Raw genomic sequence first — 15,608 nt, 5'->3', positions numbered from 1 at the left:
AAAGTACACCCCGCCCCACAATATTCCTCCCCAACTTCAACAACACCTGGATTCCACAAGAAAGTAACATCTCAAATAATCTATAATTCAACAGGCTGTCATATGAGCAATACAACACAGGTGGGTGTGGTTATGCAAATTATTTTGAAGCAGCCCACTCCCCCCCCCCACTTTCACACCACTGAGGTAGCAGTGACTGAAGTGTCATGGGATTTTTTTACTTCCAATGTTTTTATTTGTTTGAACACATGAGGGATTGCTTACACCTTTGCCATACATATCACAACTCCTATTAAATCACATTAAAAACACTCCTTGATTATAAAGGAACGAAATTCCACTCTGTCCGAGGACGCAGCTATACAGCAGCAAATAAAATGTTCTAAGTGTGTTTTGACGCGGGTGGCGCTGTGGTCTAAACTACTGAGCCTAGGCTTGCCGATCGGAAGGTCGGCAGTTCAAATCCCCGCGACGGGGTGAGCTCCCGTTGCTCGGTCCCAGCTCCTGCCAACCTAGCAGTTCAAAAGCACATCAAAGTGCAAGTAGATAAATAGGTACTGCTCTGGCGGGACGGTAAACAGCGTTTCCATGCGCTGCTCTGGTTCGCCAGAAGCAGCTTAGTCATGCTGGCCACATGACCCAGAAAAACTGTCTGTGGACAAACGCCGGCTTCCTTGGCATATAGAGTGAGATGAGCGTGCAACCCCAGACTCATCCATGACTGGACCTAATGTTCAGGGGTACCTTTACTTTTATGTGTGTTTTAAGTGCAACATACAATGTGGCACTAGATGGTGATAGCGAGCCTTTTTTTATGGAAAATTCAATGCATTTTTTAAAAAAACGCTTTAAAGAAAAGCATTTTCAGAATTATATATATATATATATATATATATATATATATATATATATATATGCAGGTTTTGGTGTCCTCGGGTGTCTTCCCGTGTAAAAGTTGGGGTGTCTAGGCGACGTTTCGACGAGGTCTCACTCGTCATCTTCAGGCTGGTGCTTTCGGCTTCTTGTTACTGGAACAGAGCAGGATCTCAGTGTTTGAGTTCCTATAAATACTGTTGAGGGGGTGTGGTGTATAGCCTCCAATGTTCTGGGCAGAGAGGAAGTTCCCAGGCTAGTGTGCCTTTTCTTCTTTTGTTCCTTAATTACTTGAGGGATATCTTGAGTGATTTCTTGAGTGATATCCTGAGTACCACTTAGGTGGGTCATTAGGTGTGGATTAGTTGCTAAAGTCTTTGTGTCTTGACCTCTTGAACTTTGTGAAGAGTTCAAGAGGTCAAGACACAAAGACTTTAGCAACTAATCCACACCTAATGACCCACCTAAGTGGTACTCAGGATATCACTCAAGAAATCACTCAAGATATCCCTCAAGTAATTAAGGAACAAAAGAAGAAAAGGCACACTAGCCTGGGAACTTCCTCTCTGCCCAGAACATTGGAGGCTATACACCACACCCCCTCAACAGTATTTATAGGAACTCAAACACTGAGATCCTGCTCTGTTCCAGTAACAAGAAGCCGAAAGCACCAGCCTGAAGATGACGAGTGAGACCTCGTCGAAACGTCGCCTAGACACCCCAACTTTTACACGGGAAGACACCCGAGGACACCAAAACCTGCATTCCTGTACCCGTGAAAATCTACGAAAGCAAATATATATATATATATATATATATTCCACCTGAATTGTCACTGTGTGTAAATTGTGAGGATATTTGTAGCATGTCATTATACAATATGAAAAGGAGCACATGCCAATCAAAGCAGTTATTCAGAATCTTGTCTCCTGTTCAAAATACTTGCTTAGCACAGGGCAGGAAAGCCCTGACATAGAACTTAAATAAGCAGCGTGCAGAGCATGAAGTTATGTCTATCTTCCTCCCCAAAATAATAAAATCATGAAGTTGGAGGGAACCCTGAGGGTCATCTAGTCCAACCCCCTGCAATGCAGGAATTCTGCCCAGAGCCATCCCTGGGTGGGCACGATCCACCAACCTTCTGGCTAAAAGTCAGATGCCATGACCCATTGCACCACCCAGGGCAGCAATAAGTTGTTACTTTTAAAGGATGCTGCTATTTTAAAGGGGGACGTGGATTATTATTCTGCTTCTTTGGAAAAATTATAACATTGGGGTTTTAATCCTATGCAGACTTCCCACCACCTACGTAATTGGTTTCAGTAACAGACCGTGTGGTGCAAATGGAAGCACTTGCCTAAACTCCCGGCAGGTGAGTCGCTGCTCTTTACCAAGAGGAAGAGGGGGAGAAGAGAGGAGTTGCAAACACACCACCAGGAATGGCGTATTGGCTCTGCCAGTGCCTTTGCACCACGCTGAACTTGCCACCACCTTCCCCATCCACTCGTCATTATAAGCTTCTGTTACTCACCTGCCATTAGGTCAGGTAAGCATCTCTGCCACACTATGCTGTCCACTATCAAGCTGCTGTTTAACCAATATAAAGCCTCGTGAAAGCTCCTGGTGGAACATTTACTTGAAAATCAGCTGTCTTGGCATGGTGACACCATGGATCCAGCCTCCCAGTAGCAGCATCCTACTTACTGGGACAGGGCGGAGATAGCTGAGGGCAGTGTAGGCTTTCTAAGTAATCACCTGTTCCTTCCACAGACACCCAATTATTTGCATGAATAGGTCTTGAACCTTCAATTAAGTGCATGCAAGTAAGAGATTGCAAGCTTAGACTTAACTTTTCCATAATCGGATACTATATATTAACACCCCAATTCATAACATCTTTAAATTCAAATGTGAACCTTGTTTGGCTTAGCTCCTTTGGTTTAACTGAGTTGAACTCATAGTTGGAGCTGAAAACCTGTTGATAACATTATTTCTTCCGTAATAAAGCACTTTAAGATTCCTTCTAGTAATATGAATCATTCATTATAACATAGCAACAGCTGAAATCTCTAATATGGTCAAATTCCTTATTGATCTTTCTCATGAAGCCCTAATAAATCATGTAACAACAAATTATGCTCTTTTACACGTTTTCAGCCACTTTCTGCCTTTAAAACTTATTGTGAAAAACAAATGCAAACGGCGTTTTTGCAATCGCTGCTGTCCACAAACTCAGTTCATCTCAAAGGCATAATTCCAGAGTAAACTGATGCAAGTACAGTATACTGACGGAACAAGAAATTTTGGAGTTTTACAGTGCAATCTTATGCAAGTTTACTCGGAAGTATGTCCCAGTGAATTAAACAGGGCTTATTTCCAGGTATGTGGGTGCAGGATTAAAGCTTGCAATCTTTTCCAACTCCCAAGTAAATGTGCAGAGGGTTGCAGTGTGGAGTAGCATATTGATGTCAGTCTTTGGAATATGCAATTGTGTTCAGTTTCAGAACTAAAAGGCTTAAGACCATGAGGGAAATGTTTGACTCATTCTACACTTCCGGCATCCCCTGCTGGTTGAGTATAGAAGAGGTTCTGCTCCGAACTGCCAGTGCACAAAAATGAAATGACTCATGCAGAAGTCAGAGGAGCCTGAACAATGTCAAAATGGGCGGGGGGGGGGGGAGAGAGAATAAAAGCCCCGCCTTGTTGGCTGAGAAGTTTCCAAATTTATCTCTCTGGAAGACAATACCCATTCTAGCCACATGAAAGATTATACAAATATGCTTGCTTAACAGCAAAACACCTTCAGCAGAAACAGACACTTGGCAGAACATTAAGATATCATAACTAATGTTTTGGAATCCGTTCACTCTAAATCACCAATCAGGTTACTAACAGAGTCTTTTTAACATTCACCATTTGGCTTCTGTAACAACCTAAGGGTATCAGCAAGTCTTTAGACACAATCCTGAATATTGGCAAGACCAGAGGAATAGAAGCTGTGTTCAGAGGTGAAGGGAAACTCATTTGGAAGGGGAGTCAAAATTTTCCTGGGCCTTGTCCAAATGCTCTAGCACTGAACAATGATCAGTAAGAAAACAGTCCACTCTCTTGTAGAAGCAGCTAAAAACTCAAAAGTCTACTTAGCAAGTTAAGTTAAACTGAAGTGATCAGCAAGAGGCCTAAGAGAAAGCCCCGTATCATACAGCATTTTTCATACATGGGGAAAATGTCACAGCCCACAGTTAAAGCCAAATAGTTAATACCGAGTGTTGGCTTGTGCAGTCAGAAAGAAAAGTCACTTATGTAGAATGCTAATCAGCTCACGGATGTCAAAGAAAAAACAACTCTGCTTTGCTCCAACACAATCTGTTTAGTGGATATTAATGCTGAAGAAAACAACATGCAATTTCAAAGCGAAGAAAAAAATCCCAACAATGAAAAACCTTGGTACCTGTAAAACAGCTGACTTCTGTAAGACAAAGTCTGCAAATCTATATATTTTTTCCTGGAAGTAAGTCCCTCTGAACTCAGTGGGACTTACTTCTGAGAAGTCCATGCAAGTCTACTCTGAAGTAAATTCCTCTGGAAGCAAGGGGACTGGATACAAAAATATGTATTGCAGAACAGCATAATTGAACTGAGCTGACAGGACCAAAAACAAAACAGCTATTTACTTTTCAAAGAAATAAATAAAATAGATGTTACCTCTGCTCTCTGAGTTCGTGGCAAAGCAGCAGATTTTTCGATGGCATAAACGTCCACCAGATACAGGCGAGCTCCTTGTTCCCGGTCCAAAATGGCCGCAGTCTGGATCACCCCGGTGTGGCGCCCAATGGTAAAGAGTCGGCCAAACATTTTGTCTTCACAACGCACCGAGACTATGAAATACTCCACTAGAGCTTCAGTGCCCCTAGGACTAGCTGCCTCAATGGATATCACATCTGTCCCAATAGGTTCACCTTCTTTTAAAATGGTGATGTATTTTGGCTGAGTGAAAACAGGCCCATCAAGTCCTTGCAGAATTACAGTCATCTCAGTGGTGGATTTCCTTCTCTCTGGGCCAAGATCTGTGGCTGCAACAATGAAGCTGTACATAAGCTGAGATGGCACTAAGGTTGTTGACACTCTCAGGTCCCCACTGTATCGATCCACGATAAAGGTGTCTGTGTCCCCGTTAATTATTTCATACTCCACCTCCCCATTTGCTCCTTCATCAGGATCCGCGGCAACAATCGTGGTCAGAACTGTGCCAATCACAACAGAGGGGTCTGCAGCAAGGGCATTTTGTGAAACAAAAGTAGGAATGTTGTCATTCTGGTCAGTTACCAAAATGGTCACATTCTTCAAAGCAAACTTTCTAGATTCTACAGGGACAGCCTGGTCAGTTGCTTTCACTGTTAGCTCAAAGAGATTAGCAAACTCACGATCTATTTCAGCACTGGTATATATTGTTCCTTTGACTTCGTCGATACGGAAGTGGCTCCCTCTTGGCATCTGCTGAATGATTGTATAGGTCAGCTGCCCATTAATATCTGCATCTGGGTCATGAGCAGTTACAGCAATGACTGAGGTGCCAATGGCAATGTTCTCAACAACAGACTTAAAGATATCTCCAGGTGGGAATTTGGGTGGGTTGTCATTATAATCCCTGACATAGATTACAACAGACATGGTAGAGGATTGAGGAGGCCTTCCTTTGTCTTTTGCAGTGATGTTTAGTTTATACATGGACTGGGTTTCAAAATCCAACTTTTTGGCCAGGAAAATGCTGCCAGTGTTGGGACTGATGCTAAACGTCCCGTGATTATTTGTTCCTGTAATGCTATAATGAAGGTCAGCATTGTCCCCTGAGTCAGAATCAGTGGCAGTAACAGAAGACACAAGTTCCCCAATCCTCATGTTTTCCAAGACATCAACAAACAAAGTTGACTTGGGAAAGGAAGGGCTGTTGTCATTTTCATCCAGTACATCAATGTTCAATGTACAAACAGAGCTTAGGGGAACCACCCCAGAATCTACTGCTTGGATGGTAAGTGAATAAGCTGCAGTAGCTTCGTGGTCCAGTTTGCCAATTAAAGTCACCTGACCAGTGCCACTGTCTATTGTAAACTGGTTTTCTTCGTTGCCCTTAATGACAGAATAGTGGATCAGTCCATTATTGCTTTCATCAACATCGGAGGCAGACACCCTTAAAACGTGTGTCAGGTTTGCAGCTAGTTCTGATATTGTAGCTTGGTAAAGTTCTTTTAAAAACTTGGGTGCATTATCATTGATATCCTTCAAGTAAACCTGCACAATTGCCTGGTCCCTTAAAGGCTTTGGCAACCCCTGATCCATCGCAATGACTGTAAGCGTAAACACAGCTGCTCCCCTCTGCCTCATAAGGGATTCCCTGTCCAACTGATGAGTGCTTGTAATTTCCCCACTCATGGCATTCAACTCAAAATCAGGCTGCATGTGTTCAAATGAGTATCTGACTTCACCGTTCGACCCAGAGTCTTTGTCAACAGCACTGATTTTACCTACAAAGGACCCACCATTCTGCTCCTCCTCATAATAAAAAACATAATTGGTACTGTTAAACAATGGCCTGTTATCATTGACATCTTCTAGAATGACAGTGACATTTACAGTGGCACTGAGCGGTTCCACAGCTCTATCAGAAGCCTCCACCAGAAGTGTGTATCTTTCCTGAAGTTCACGATCCAGCTCACACTTTATATACAGCTGCCCATCTGGAAATATGCCAAAGGCATCTCCAGTATTTCCTTCTATTATGGCGTAAGCTATTTCTCCATTTGCGCCTGAATCTCGGTCAGAAGCATGCACTCTAAAGAACCTGGAGTTCACAGGCTCCAGCTCAGAGATGGTGACTTCGTAGGAGAGCTGATCAAACACAGGTGGGTTGTCATTTACATCATGGACAGAGACCGTTAAAATGAAACTAGAGGAATGCTGAGGGACCCCCAAATCTGTGGCCATAATCTCCACTTGATAAGACCCAGCATTTATGTCCAGTGGCCCTGTCAAGCTTACAGCACCACTCTGCTCATCAACATTAAATAGGTCCTTGGGATTTTGCTTAAGGCTGTAGAGGACCTTGCCGTTCACCCCTTCATCAGGGTCAACCGCTTTGGCTTGGAAGATGGTATGCCCAGTACTCCAGTTCTCAACCACATTCACGCTTTCCACTGCATGCAGGAAGTGGGGGGAATTGTCATTTAAATCTCTGACGGTTATATTGACCAAAGCATCCCCCGTTATTGTCCCACCACTCGCCACCACTTTGAGCTGGTAAAAGGCCTGCTCTTCCCTGTCTATGACGCTGGCAGTGGTGATCAGGCCTGTCATCTTGTGAATCTCAAAGATACCCCTCTGATCGCCTGTGGTGATCAGGTAAGTGATGTTGGTGCTCAGGTCCATAGAGGAAGCAGAAACACGGCCTACGTGGTAACCCAAAGCCACATTTTCAAACACCACAAAGCTGTAGATATCCTGGCCAAACACCGGGGGATTATCCTGGGTGTCTAAGACAGTGACAGTAACGATGGCCTGGTTCTGGGACTGGAGGTTGCCGCCATCACTGGCCACTACCTGCAGCTGGTAAGCAGTCTTTTCCTCTCTATCCAGGACTGTTTTGGTGGTGATAACCCCCGTTAGGCTATGAATCTGAAACCTGGAGGTGTCTCCTGCTGAGATGCTGTACCTGATGGTCCCATTCAGCCCAAGGTCAGGGTCACTGGCAGACACAGTGGCTACATAACTGCCTGCAGGCTCATTTTCTTGGATGTGGGCAAAGTACTGGACAGGGTAGAAGAGGGGGCTGTTATCATTCACATCAAGCAGGCTTACGTTAACCTGAGCCACTGAGGAGAGGGGAGGAGAGCCCAGGTCAGTGGCTAGGACCTGCAGGGTGTATTGCCCCTGTTCTTCCCGATCTAGCTGTGAGATTGTGCTGAGCCTGCCTGATATAGGATCCAAGCGGAAAAATCCCCACGGAGCAACCGACAGACCACCCGCCACCCCTCCTGGCTCAGACTCTTGCAAGGAGAAGCGCACTGTGCCATTATCTCCCAAGTCGCCATCGGCAACAGTGAGAACTAGCAGCTCAGTTCCTGAAGGGGAATTCTCTGCCACAGACACATGATAACCATCTGGCTGGCCAAACCGGGGCCTCTCGTCATTAACATCCAGGATATTCACAACCAGCTGGGCATAGGAAACTTTGGGCTGCACACCTTGGTCACGAGCGCTGATGTTTAGCACTACCTGGGAAGCTATCTCCCTGTCTAGCCCACCAGAAGCTGCTGTGCTTGGGCCAGAAACCCCCAGGAGAGGCTTAGTCATGATGGTGTCAAGGCTTTTGGTGGTGACTAGGCCGCTGTGCTCACTAATACAGAACCAGCCCAGCTCATTGCCAGAAACAATACTATACTTGAGGTTGGCGTTAAGACCAGAGTCACGATCCGTAGCACTCAGGCCTTGCACATAGCTCCCGGGTGGCACCTCTTCGCTGATATTCACTTGGTACACCGACTGCCCAAAGACAGGCGGGTGGTCGTTGATGTCATTCACAAAGATCACCAGGCTAGCCACGGAGGAACGGCTCACCGGGGCAGGAGCAGCTCCTTCTGGGCTCAGGGCAGATGGGAGGGCACTGGGGGATGGCGGGAGAGCCCCAAAGTTGTCCATCACAGCCACGGTGAGGTTATAGGTGGGTATGCGCTCCCGGTCAAGAGCAGCGGCCACTTTGATAAGGCTCAGGTTGGGGACTTTGCTGCTCTGCACCTCAAAGTGGCGCTGCTCATTCCCACCCAAGATGGACACCGAGATATTCCCATTGGCCGCCGGCGAGTCAGCATCACTCACAGTCAACAGCGCCACCACTGTGCCGGGCGCCGCATTCTCATCCACAGAGGCAAAGCGGGAGGTGGCCGGGAAATAGCGGAATTTGACCCGTGGCTCATTATCGTTCACATCGAGCAGGCGGATCAGAGCCTCGGCACGGCCACTTAAAGCCGGCACCCCGCGGTCTGTAGCCTGGACGGTGAGGGAGTACTGACGCCGGGACTCGTAGTCCAGCACCTCCCGGATCCGGATGACCCCGCTTTCCGGGTCCACCTCAAAAGGAAGCGCCCCCGTTCCATCTCCAGCAGCACTTTCTGTCCCCTCCAGACGGTAGCGGATGTCAGCATTGGTGCCCTCATCAGCATCTGCCGCCGTCACCTGCAGGACACTGGCCCCGACAGGTGCATCCTCAGGCACACGAGCTTGGTAGAGCGTCTGGCTAAAGACTGGCGGGTTGTCATTTATATCCTGCACCGTGACGTTGACTTGTAAGTATCCACGCCTCCGCGGCTCCCCTTTGTCCTCCACCTGCACCAGCAGTTGGTAGGCCGGGGTGGCCTCTCGATCCAGCCCGCCACGAGAGACCAAGTGCAGGAAGGCCCCTTCCCCACTGGGGTTGAGAGTGATGTTGAGCCGGAAGCGGCCCTCTTCGTTGCCACCCACGATGCGGTAAGAGCTGTGGTCCACGCCATTGGTCCCACTGTCTGCATCGGTAGCCGTGTCCAGGATAAGCTGCCGGCCGCTCCCCGTGTCCTCCTTGAAGGTCACCACAATGGAAGGGTCCGGGAAGACGGGAGCATTGTCATTCAGGTCCAGCACCACCACACGCACCTCGCTGGGGTAGGTTGGTTGGCTGGAGAGCACCACAAGATCCATCACATCGCTGGCCAGGCTCTCGCGGTCGATGGTGGCACGGGTGTGGAGGTCTCCTGAAGTGGCATTGATGGAGAAGAGGGCGTGGTGCTCACTCAGGCGATAGGTGAAGCCCGGTCGGGTGGCAATGGTGCCCACCCAGGTGCCCGGAGGTTGCTCCTCCAGCACCTGGAACAGCTGCCGGGGCTCAGCTGAGGCGTGGAGCGGAGGCAGCAGCAGGAAGGAGGCAAAGTAGGGGAGAAGAGGCCAGGTGAAAGAGCCCATGGTGCAAGCCAGGATGTCGAGCGGGGCGAGGCAAAGATCCTCCCTCACAGCCAAAGGCCAACCGAGCATGCAAGCCAAGACAACCCAGAGATGCCCAAAGTCCGTGGAGAGTCGGGCGGGCAGCGCCAATCCACATCACCAGCGGAGCCCAGGTGGGGAAGCGCGGGTTGTCACGGCCTCCGCAGCAGCGGGCATCTCTTCTCGCGTGCAGGGCAGGCGCCAGGCGAAACAAGCCGTCGGTCCGAGAGCCGTCGCTGCCTCCCACCAAGGCGCAGCCTTCTCTTGTTCTGTTGCCCCTTCCCCTCCCTTCAAACGACTTGTGCGGGCTCGGGGACCAGCGGTTGCTTGGCCAAAATGAACCCCCCGCGGCTCCGGGCTGGATGGTTACTCACAGAGAGCGAGAAAAGTCCGTCCAGTCCTCTCGCGCCGAGAGCCGACGGGACGCGCGAAGGAACAACTTGGCATGAAAAGTGCCAGCGCTCCCCTCTCGCCAGCGCTCTTTGCTCGCTGTAACCCAGCGTCCTTTCTTTGCAGGGAAAAGATGCAGCCGATTCCTCCTCCTTCTCAGCTTCTTCCGAGCGTCTTTTCTCCGCCGTCTTGTCCCACCTTTAGCCGTCGCCACCGCTGCTTGGAGCACCTCTGGACGTGCGCGCAGCTCCGAGCGCTCCTGGGCATTGTGCGAAAAAGTTCTCTTCGGCTAAGCGCGGCCGCCCCGGCTCGCCTCTCTTTTGTACATCCCTGCGAGCATCAGCTCCGCCGCGGGCTGGGCATCCGGCGGCGCGCACAGCACCCACAAGGCGCGCGGAGACACCTCGCCGGAGATCAGGGGTGCAAAACGAAAAGGGGAGACGCGGGGCGAGGAGACTCCTTTTTTTTACTCTGCCGAGACAAGCAGGAACTTTTTGGGTTGCAGCGTCTCCCCTGCAAGGCTCAGAGCGCCCGGCAGCCGCTCAGCTGGGCGCGAGTTCGGGTCCCCGCTTCGCCTCCATCAGCTGCTCGGCTCGCCGGACGGCAGAGAGGAGAGCGCGCTCGCGCGAGGGAGCCTCCTGCCCGCACCCACCGCGCAGCAGCGAGCCCGGCAGAAACTTTGCACGCCCCTCCTGGCGCTCTCGGCTCTTCACTCGCCGGCGCGACGCCCTCCTGCTCGGCCCCTCCCGCCCGGGCTCGGCCAGCCCGCCCCGTCCCCGCCTCCCATTGGCCAGTCACCTCCCGGCCCGCCCAAGCGCCTCCCCGTCGAGTCCCAGCTCGGCGGCCGGCTCCGCCCCCAGCCCCTCGTCCTCCTCCCCGCGCGGAGAGCCGGGGTCGCTTCGGCCCGCGCGCCACTGGCTCCTCGGCGCGTCAGTCAACAAGAGCGAGAGGAGCCGCCGCTCGTCGGAGAGGTCGGCCAGAGCAGCTCCGTCGGGCGGCCGCTAAGGAGCGTGGAGAGAGACGCTGCTGGTTACTCCGCAGAGAGCGGGCGGGGGAGGCGATGGGCGACTCGCCGCCGTCAACAATAAGTCCGAAAGGGGATTAAGCAAAGCATGTCTGGGAAGGCGCGACGCGGATTTGGCTTTAACCGCTTCGCCGCCGTCGGAAGCGGGCGATTCGCTTTCTGTCCCCCGCTGCGGGACTCGGGAGCGTCGGCGCGGTTGGCTGCCGGGGCTGAGCGCAGGCAAGAGGTCCGCTTTGCCTCTAGATAAGGGTCGAGGCTTTAGACAAGCGGGGAGGGAAGACGTCGGCATTCTATTCTTGGGGACCCCCACACCTTTCCTCGCCCGCCCCGAAAGGTAGTGCTTCTTGCGGGATTCCCGCAGCCCCAGCAGCAAACGGGCAGTTCTCCCTCGCTCTGTGTGCGCGCGCTCCCAGGCGCTTACTTAATTTGCAAACCGGTTACAGAGGTCTTTTTTTAAAAAATGATAATAATTTTTTTTCTTTTTTTTACCCACTCAAGGGAGTAAATTGACAAGTATGGGAGGGCAGCCGGTGGCTGTTGCAGGAAACTTGGGTGCGTCTCATGCATGCTTCTCACAATAGGCATGTCTCTTGCACGCCAGTCTGGCCAGTCCTTTGGGTGATTCTAGGCTGCCACTATTTCCAGGTGGAACTGAATCACAATCCAGGTTGCACAATTAATGGTGATTTGATAAAGAAAGTCATGGGGAAATGCACCAGAAAGTGTGGGATATCACATGCCTGACTCAATATATTTACTCCTATAACCTCCCCACAAATCAGAATGACCACAACCATGTGACTCAGACACTGCTGCCATTTCTCAACCTAACCTCCCTCACAGGGTTGTTGTGGAGGTAAAATGGATTGGTGGTGAACCATGCATGTCTTTTTGAGCTCCTTGGAAGAAAAGTGGGATCTCCTTATGTAATAATACATAAAATACATCTTGTCCTTTGTCTTACCTAGCAGAGTGACTAGAGCTGGCCTGGCCCTGATTCCAGCAAGCAACCAATGAGCAAATAGAGTGGTACCTCAGGTTAAGTACTTAATTTATTCCGGAGGTCCGTTCTTAACCTGAAACTGTTCTTAACCTGAAGCACCACTTTAGCTAATGGAGCCTCCTGCTGCCGCTGCACGATTTCTGTTCTCATCCTGAAGCAAAGTTCTTAACCCAAGGTACTATTTCTGGGTTAGCGGAGTCTGTAACCTGAAGCGTCTGTAACCCGGTACCACTGAACTAGAAATCAACACCGCCATTGCCTCTGTCTCTTTGGAGCTGACTGGATGAAACCACCCTACTTTTCCCTACCACTCTGCTTGGAGAAAGAGTGACCAATTTCCTTATTGGAGTACGCAATTTATAGGCAGAAATTGCTTCAGGGTCAGAGCCACTGCACTGCCTTCTCTCTCTGGGCAGTGTGGTGGACGGAACTGGATCCACTGCACCACCCAAAGGGCAAGGTGGTGTTTGCCGTCATTACTTGTTTTCCCACCTAAAGAGCATTTTTGTGCCCTTCACCTGCTTACTCTCTGGGCGGCAGCCTGATCTCCGTCAGCATCCACAGGCAGGCAGAAGTTGCATAAATTGGGCTGCTTGGGGGAGAGGGAGTGGGGAAGGGTGCTGCTGAAGGCTGCTTCTTCAAGGCAGCTAGTCAAGGATACTGCATTTAATTCCACTGATTTCTACAAGAGACATTTAAGCCGATGCTCTTTCTTTGCTATTACATATAGTTATAAATCCAAACCTGAGCCCAGTCAAAAACAGGTGCCCCAGCTGAGCCCCAGGGATTCCTGGTTCAAATAAAACTCCTTTAATCACATTGATTTCTTGCAAGGGCATCAGTTAGTGCATTCAGGGTATTGTGTTCAGAAAATGCAGGGGGAAGAGTTAAGCAGTTGATGTTTGTATAAAGTGGGTTGCTTCTTAAGTGGTACTTCAAAATCTCTCACACATCATATATCATTTCCCAATTTTCCAGATTGTTAGTTTTGTAATCATTCAAACAAGTATCCTGATAAGACGTTCCTGACAGTAAATATATATATTTTTTAAAGCAAAGCACACAAGCTGTCACTCATGGTTCTACAAGAAAGTAGTTTGCTTTGGGGGGGAAGGGGAAGAGATGAATACAGACTAAATAAAATGTCTATTTTGCTTTATATGCAGAAAAGGAAGGGGGAACTTATCTACCTTCAGATGCTGATGAGCTAAAACGTCTGTTAGCATAGCCAGTGATCAGAGAGGGTGGAGATTGTAGACAACACAAGATTTCGTGGGATCAATTTCCCCAGCCCTGATTTGAAGGAAACCTTTATTTAAACACAAGAAGAACCATGTTGCAGAGAAGATACCATTAGGAGAATAAGCTTTGCATTGAAGAATCACACATTTGTCCTTTCCAGAAATGCAACTAGTGTTGTACATTTTTTAAAATATTTTTTTCACAATCATTCTGCAAGTGAACAAGTGTTACAGCTATGTCTCACAGTGGAGCCATGATGCCACTTGTTATGTTGAGTGACATAAAGGACTTGCACTAATTTGGGAAGGTTTCCTTAAAGCAGCACTCATGGGTTTTATATATAGAGAGAGTGTGAAATATATAAATATGTATAAACAGCAGCCGTGCAATGCCCATTTCAAGATGGTGCTTTTTACTTCTGGGTGCATGCAAGAGAGCTATTTGTAAGGCATGCAGTGATTTCTGGCTTTTTCAGACACATTGCAAATGTACAGTGCCCCAGTGGTGGTATTATGCTCTATATGAGGTCAAGGCAAGAATTTCAGCTCTCTTCTCCTGACCTTTATTCAAGTGCCAGGATCAACCTCAGTCAGACATGCAACTCAATTTTATTTCGGAACAAGTCCATGCCATTGTGTCCAAATGGACTTACTCTCTTATTAAATGGACTTAGGATTGCAACCTAACTCTGCTGCCACTTTCAAGCAACGGAAGGGGTGCTATTTTCCTAAGCATTTCCTACGAGTAAGTCCCACTCGAGCAGAGGACTTCTTCCAGCAAAACAAGCATCCTATTTTATGCCATGGAGAGGAATGGAAGCTTTTTTTCACTCACACATATGGTAGTTTGCTGAGTCCCTTCTGGGACTAGTGGCAGAATCCACTTAAAAGAAACAAAAACTGAACCCAGTGTGCACACTCTCTATATACATAACTACACCTGTTCCCACTCAGGAAAGCTGAGAAAGGCTATATTCCTTCCATACATCACAGGGAGAAGGGATATTTTGTTGCTGGCTCCCATAGGAATGAGCATAAGTGTGACGCTAAAAAGAAAACCTTTTAGAAAAAATGTCTGGGCAGACCCTTTGTTTATGAAAGCACACTGTGAATTTGCCATTGTAAGCCTGGTGTAAATACTTAAATGTCAATCTCCTAATGTGTTTCCAGTCTCATCTACGGATTACTGTCTGCTATGCTGGTGCAGTGCAATTCAACGGCAGGTCAAGAGTGCCCCCTGGTGTTCTTATGCTATTAAACGTTGCTGGTTGTGTGTGTGTTTTTATTCGACTGTCCCATTTAATTTTATTAGTAGAATAGAGGTCTCTGATTACAGCGCTATTTCCTCTTTGTCACCTTGGGACAGTAGCAGGGGGGACAGAAAGATTTGTCGGAATCTCTGAATAGTACCTTTGGGGGAGAAGGTATAATTTCTGCTCAACAATAACTTCAAATTGCATCCAACCACCAGTTGTTTCCGGACGAAGAAACTTCCTGGCAATTCCAGATTCTCAAACTGCCAAAAACTAAATAGCATATTATGGAAATCAGGGGATGGCAGAGCACCAAACCTTCCAATAAACGCATATCTGGATGCAAGCGAAAGAGCTATTTGTAAGACGTTTGGCTTTTTTGCACACACTGCAAAGGGACAGTGTCCCAGAGCCAGTAGTATATGCTGCATGAGAGCTCAAGGAAGGAACTTAAACCCATTTCCCACAAATTCCAGGACCAGCCCCAGCCAAACTTCAACATAAATTCCACTGAGTCCCATAGGATTTAACCACCTTAGGAAATCGACATAGGATTACAGCCGTACTCTGCTGCCACCTTCAAGCCTTGCAGGGGAAGCTGAAAAATTAAACTTAAAAAAATAATAATTTCAGTTTCCAGTTTTTTTAAAAAATATTTCAACAGCAATACAAATCTAATATTACAATAAACAATTTTTTAAACTTTCCCCACCCCTTTTGCAATTTCTAATTTTATTTTAAATAATAACTCTGCATTTTCTTCATTAATCCGATTATTAATTACTCAATTGTTTCCTTTTAAGTTATATTTTAACTGTTTG

At 48.1% G+C, this 15,608-nt stretch overlaps 1 protein-coding gene across 1 annotated transcript in view; it reads right to left on the bottom strand.

Moving 5' to 3' along the window:
• FAT4 (FAT atypical cadherin 4) overlaps window positions 1-10,920 on the bottom strand; it is a 145,429-nt gene extending 134,509 nt beyond the window's left edge. Inside the window, exon 1 of the mRNA XM_081926415.1 lies at window positions 4,579-10,920. Coding sequence (XP_081782541.1) covers window positions 4,579-9,927 — 5,349 coding nt within the window. The 5' untranslated portion in view covers window positions 9,928-10,920. The remainder of the gene's footprint in view (window positions 1-4,578) is intronic.
• Between the last annotated feature and the right edge of the window lie 4,688 nt (window positions 10,921-15,608).

Source organism: Podarcis melisellensis, assembly GCF_964234715.1.
Source record: "Podarcis melisellensis genome assembly, chromosome: 9".
NCBI lineage: Eukaryota > Metazoa > Chordata > Lepidosauria > Squamata > Lacertidae > Podarcis > Podarcis melisellensis.
Note: the sequence above shows the minus strand (reverse complement) of the source record. Positions and strands in the feature narration are given on the sequence as shown.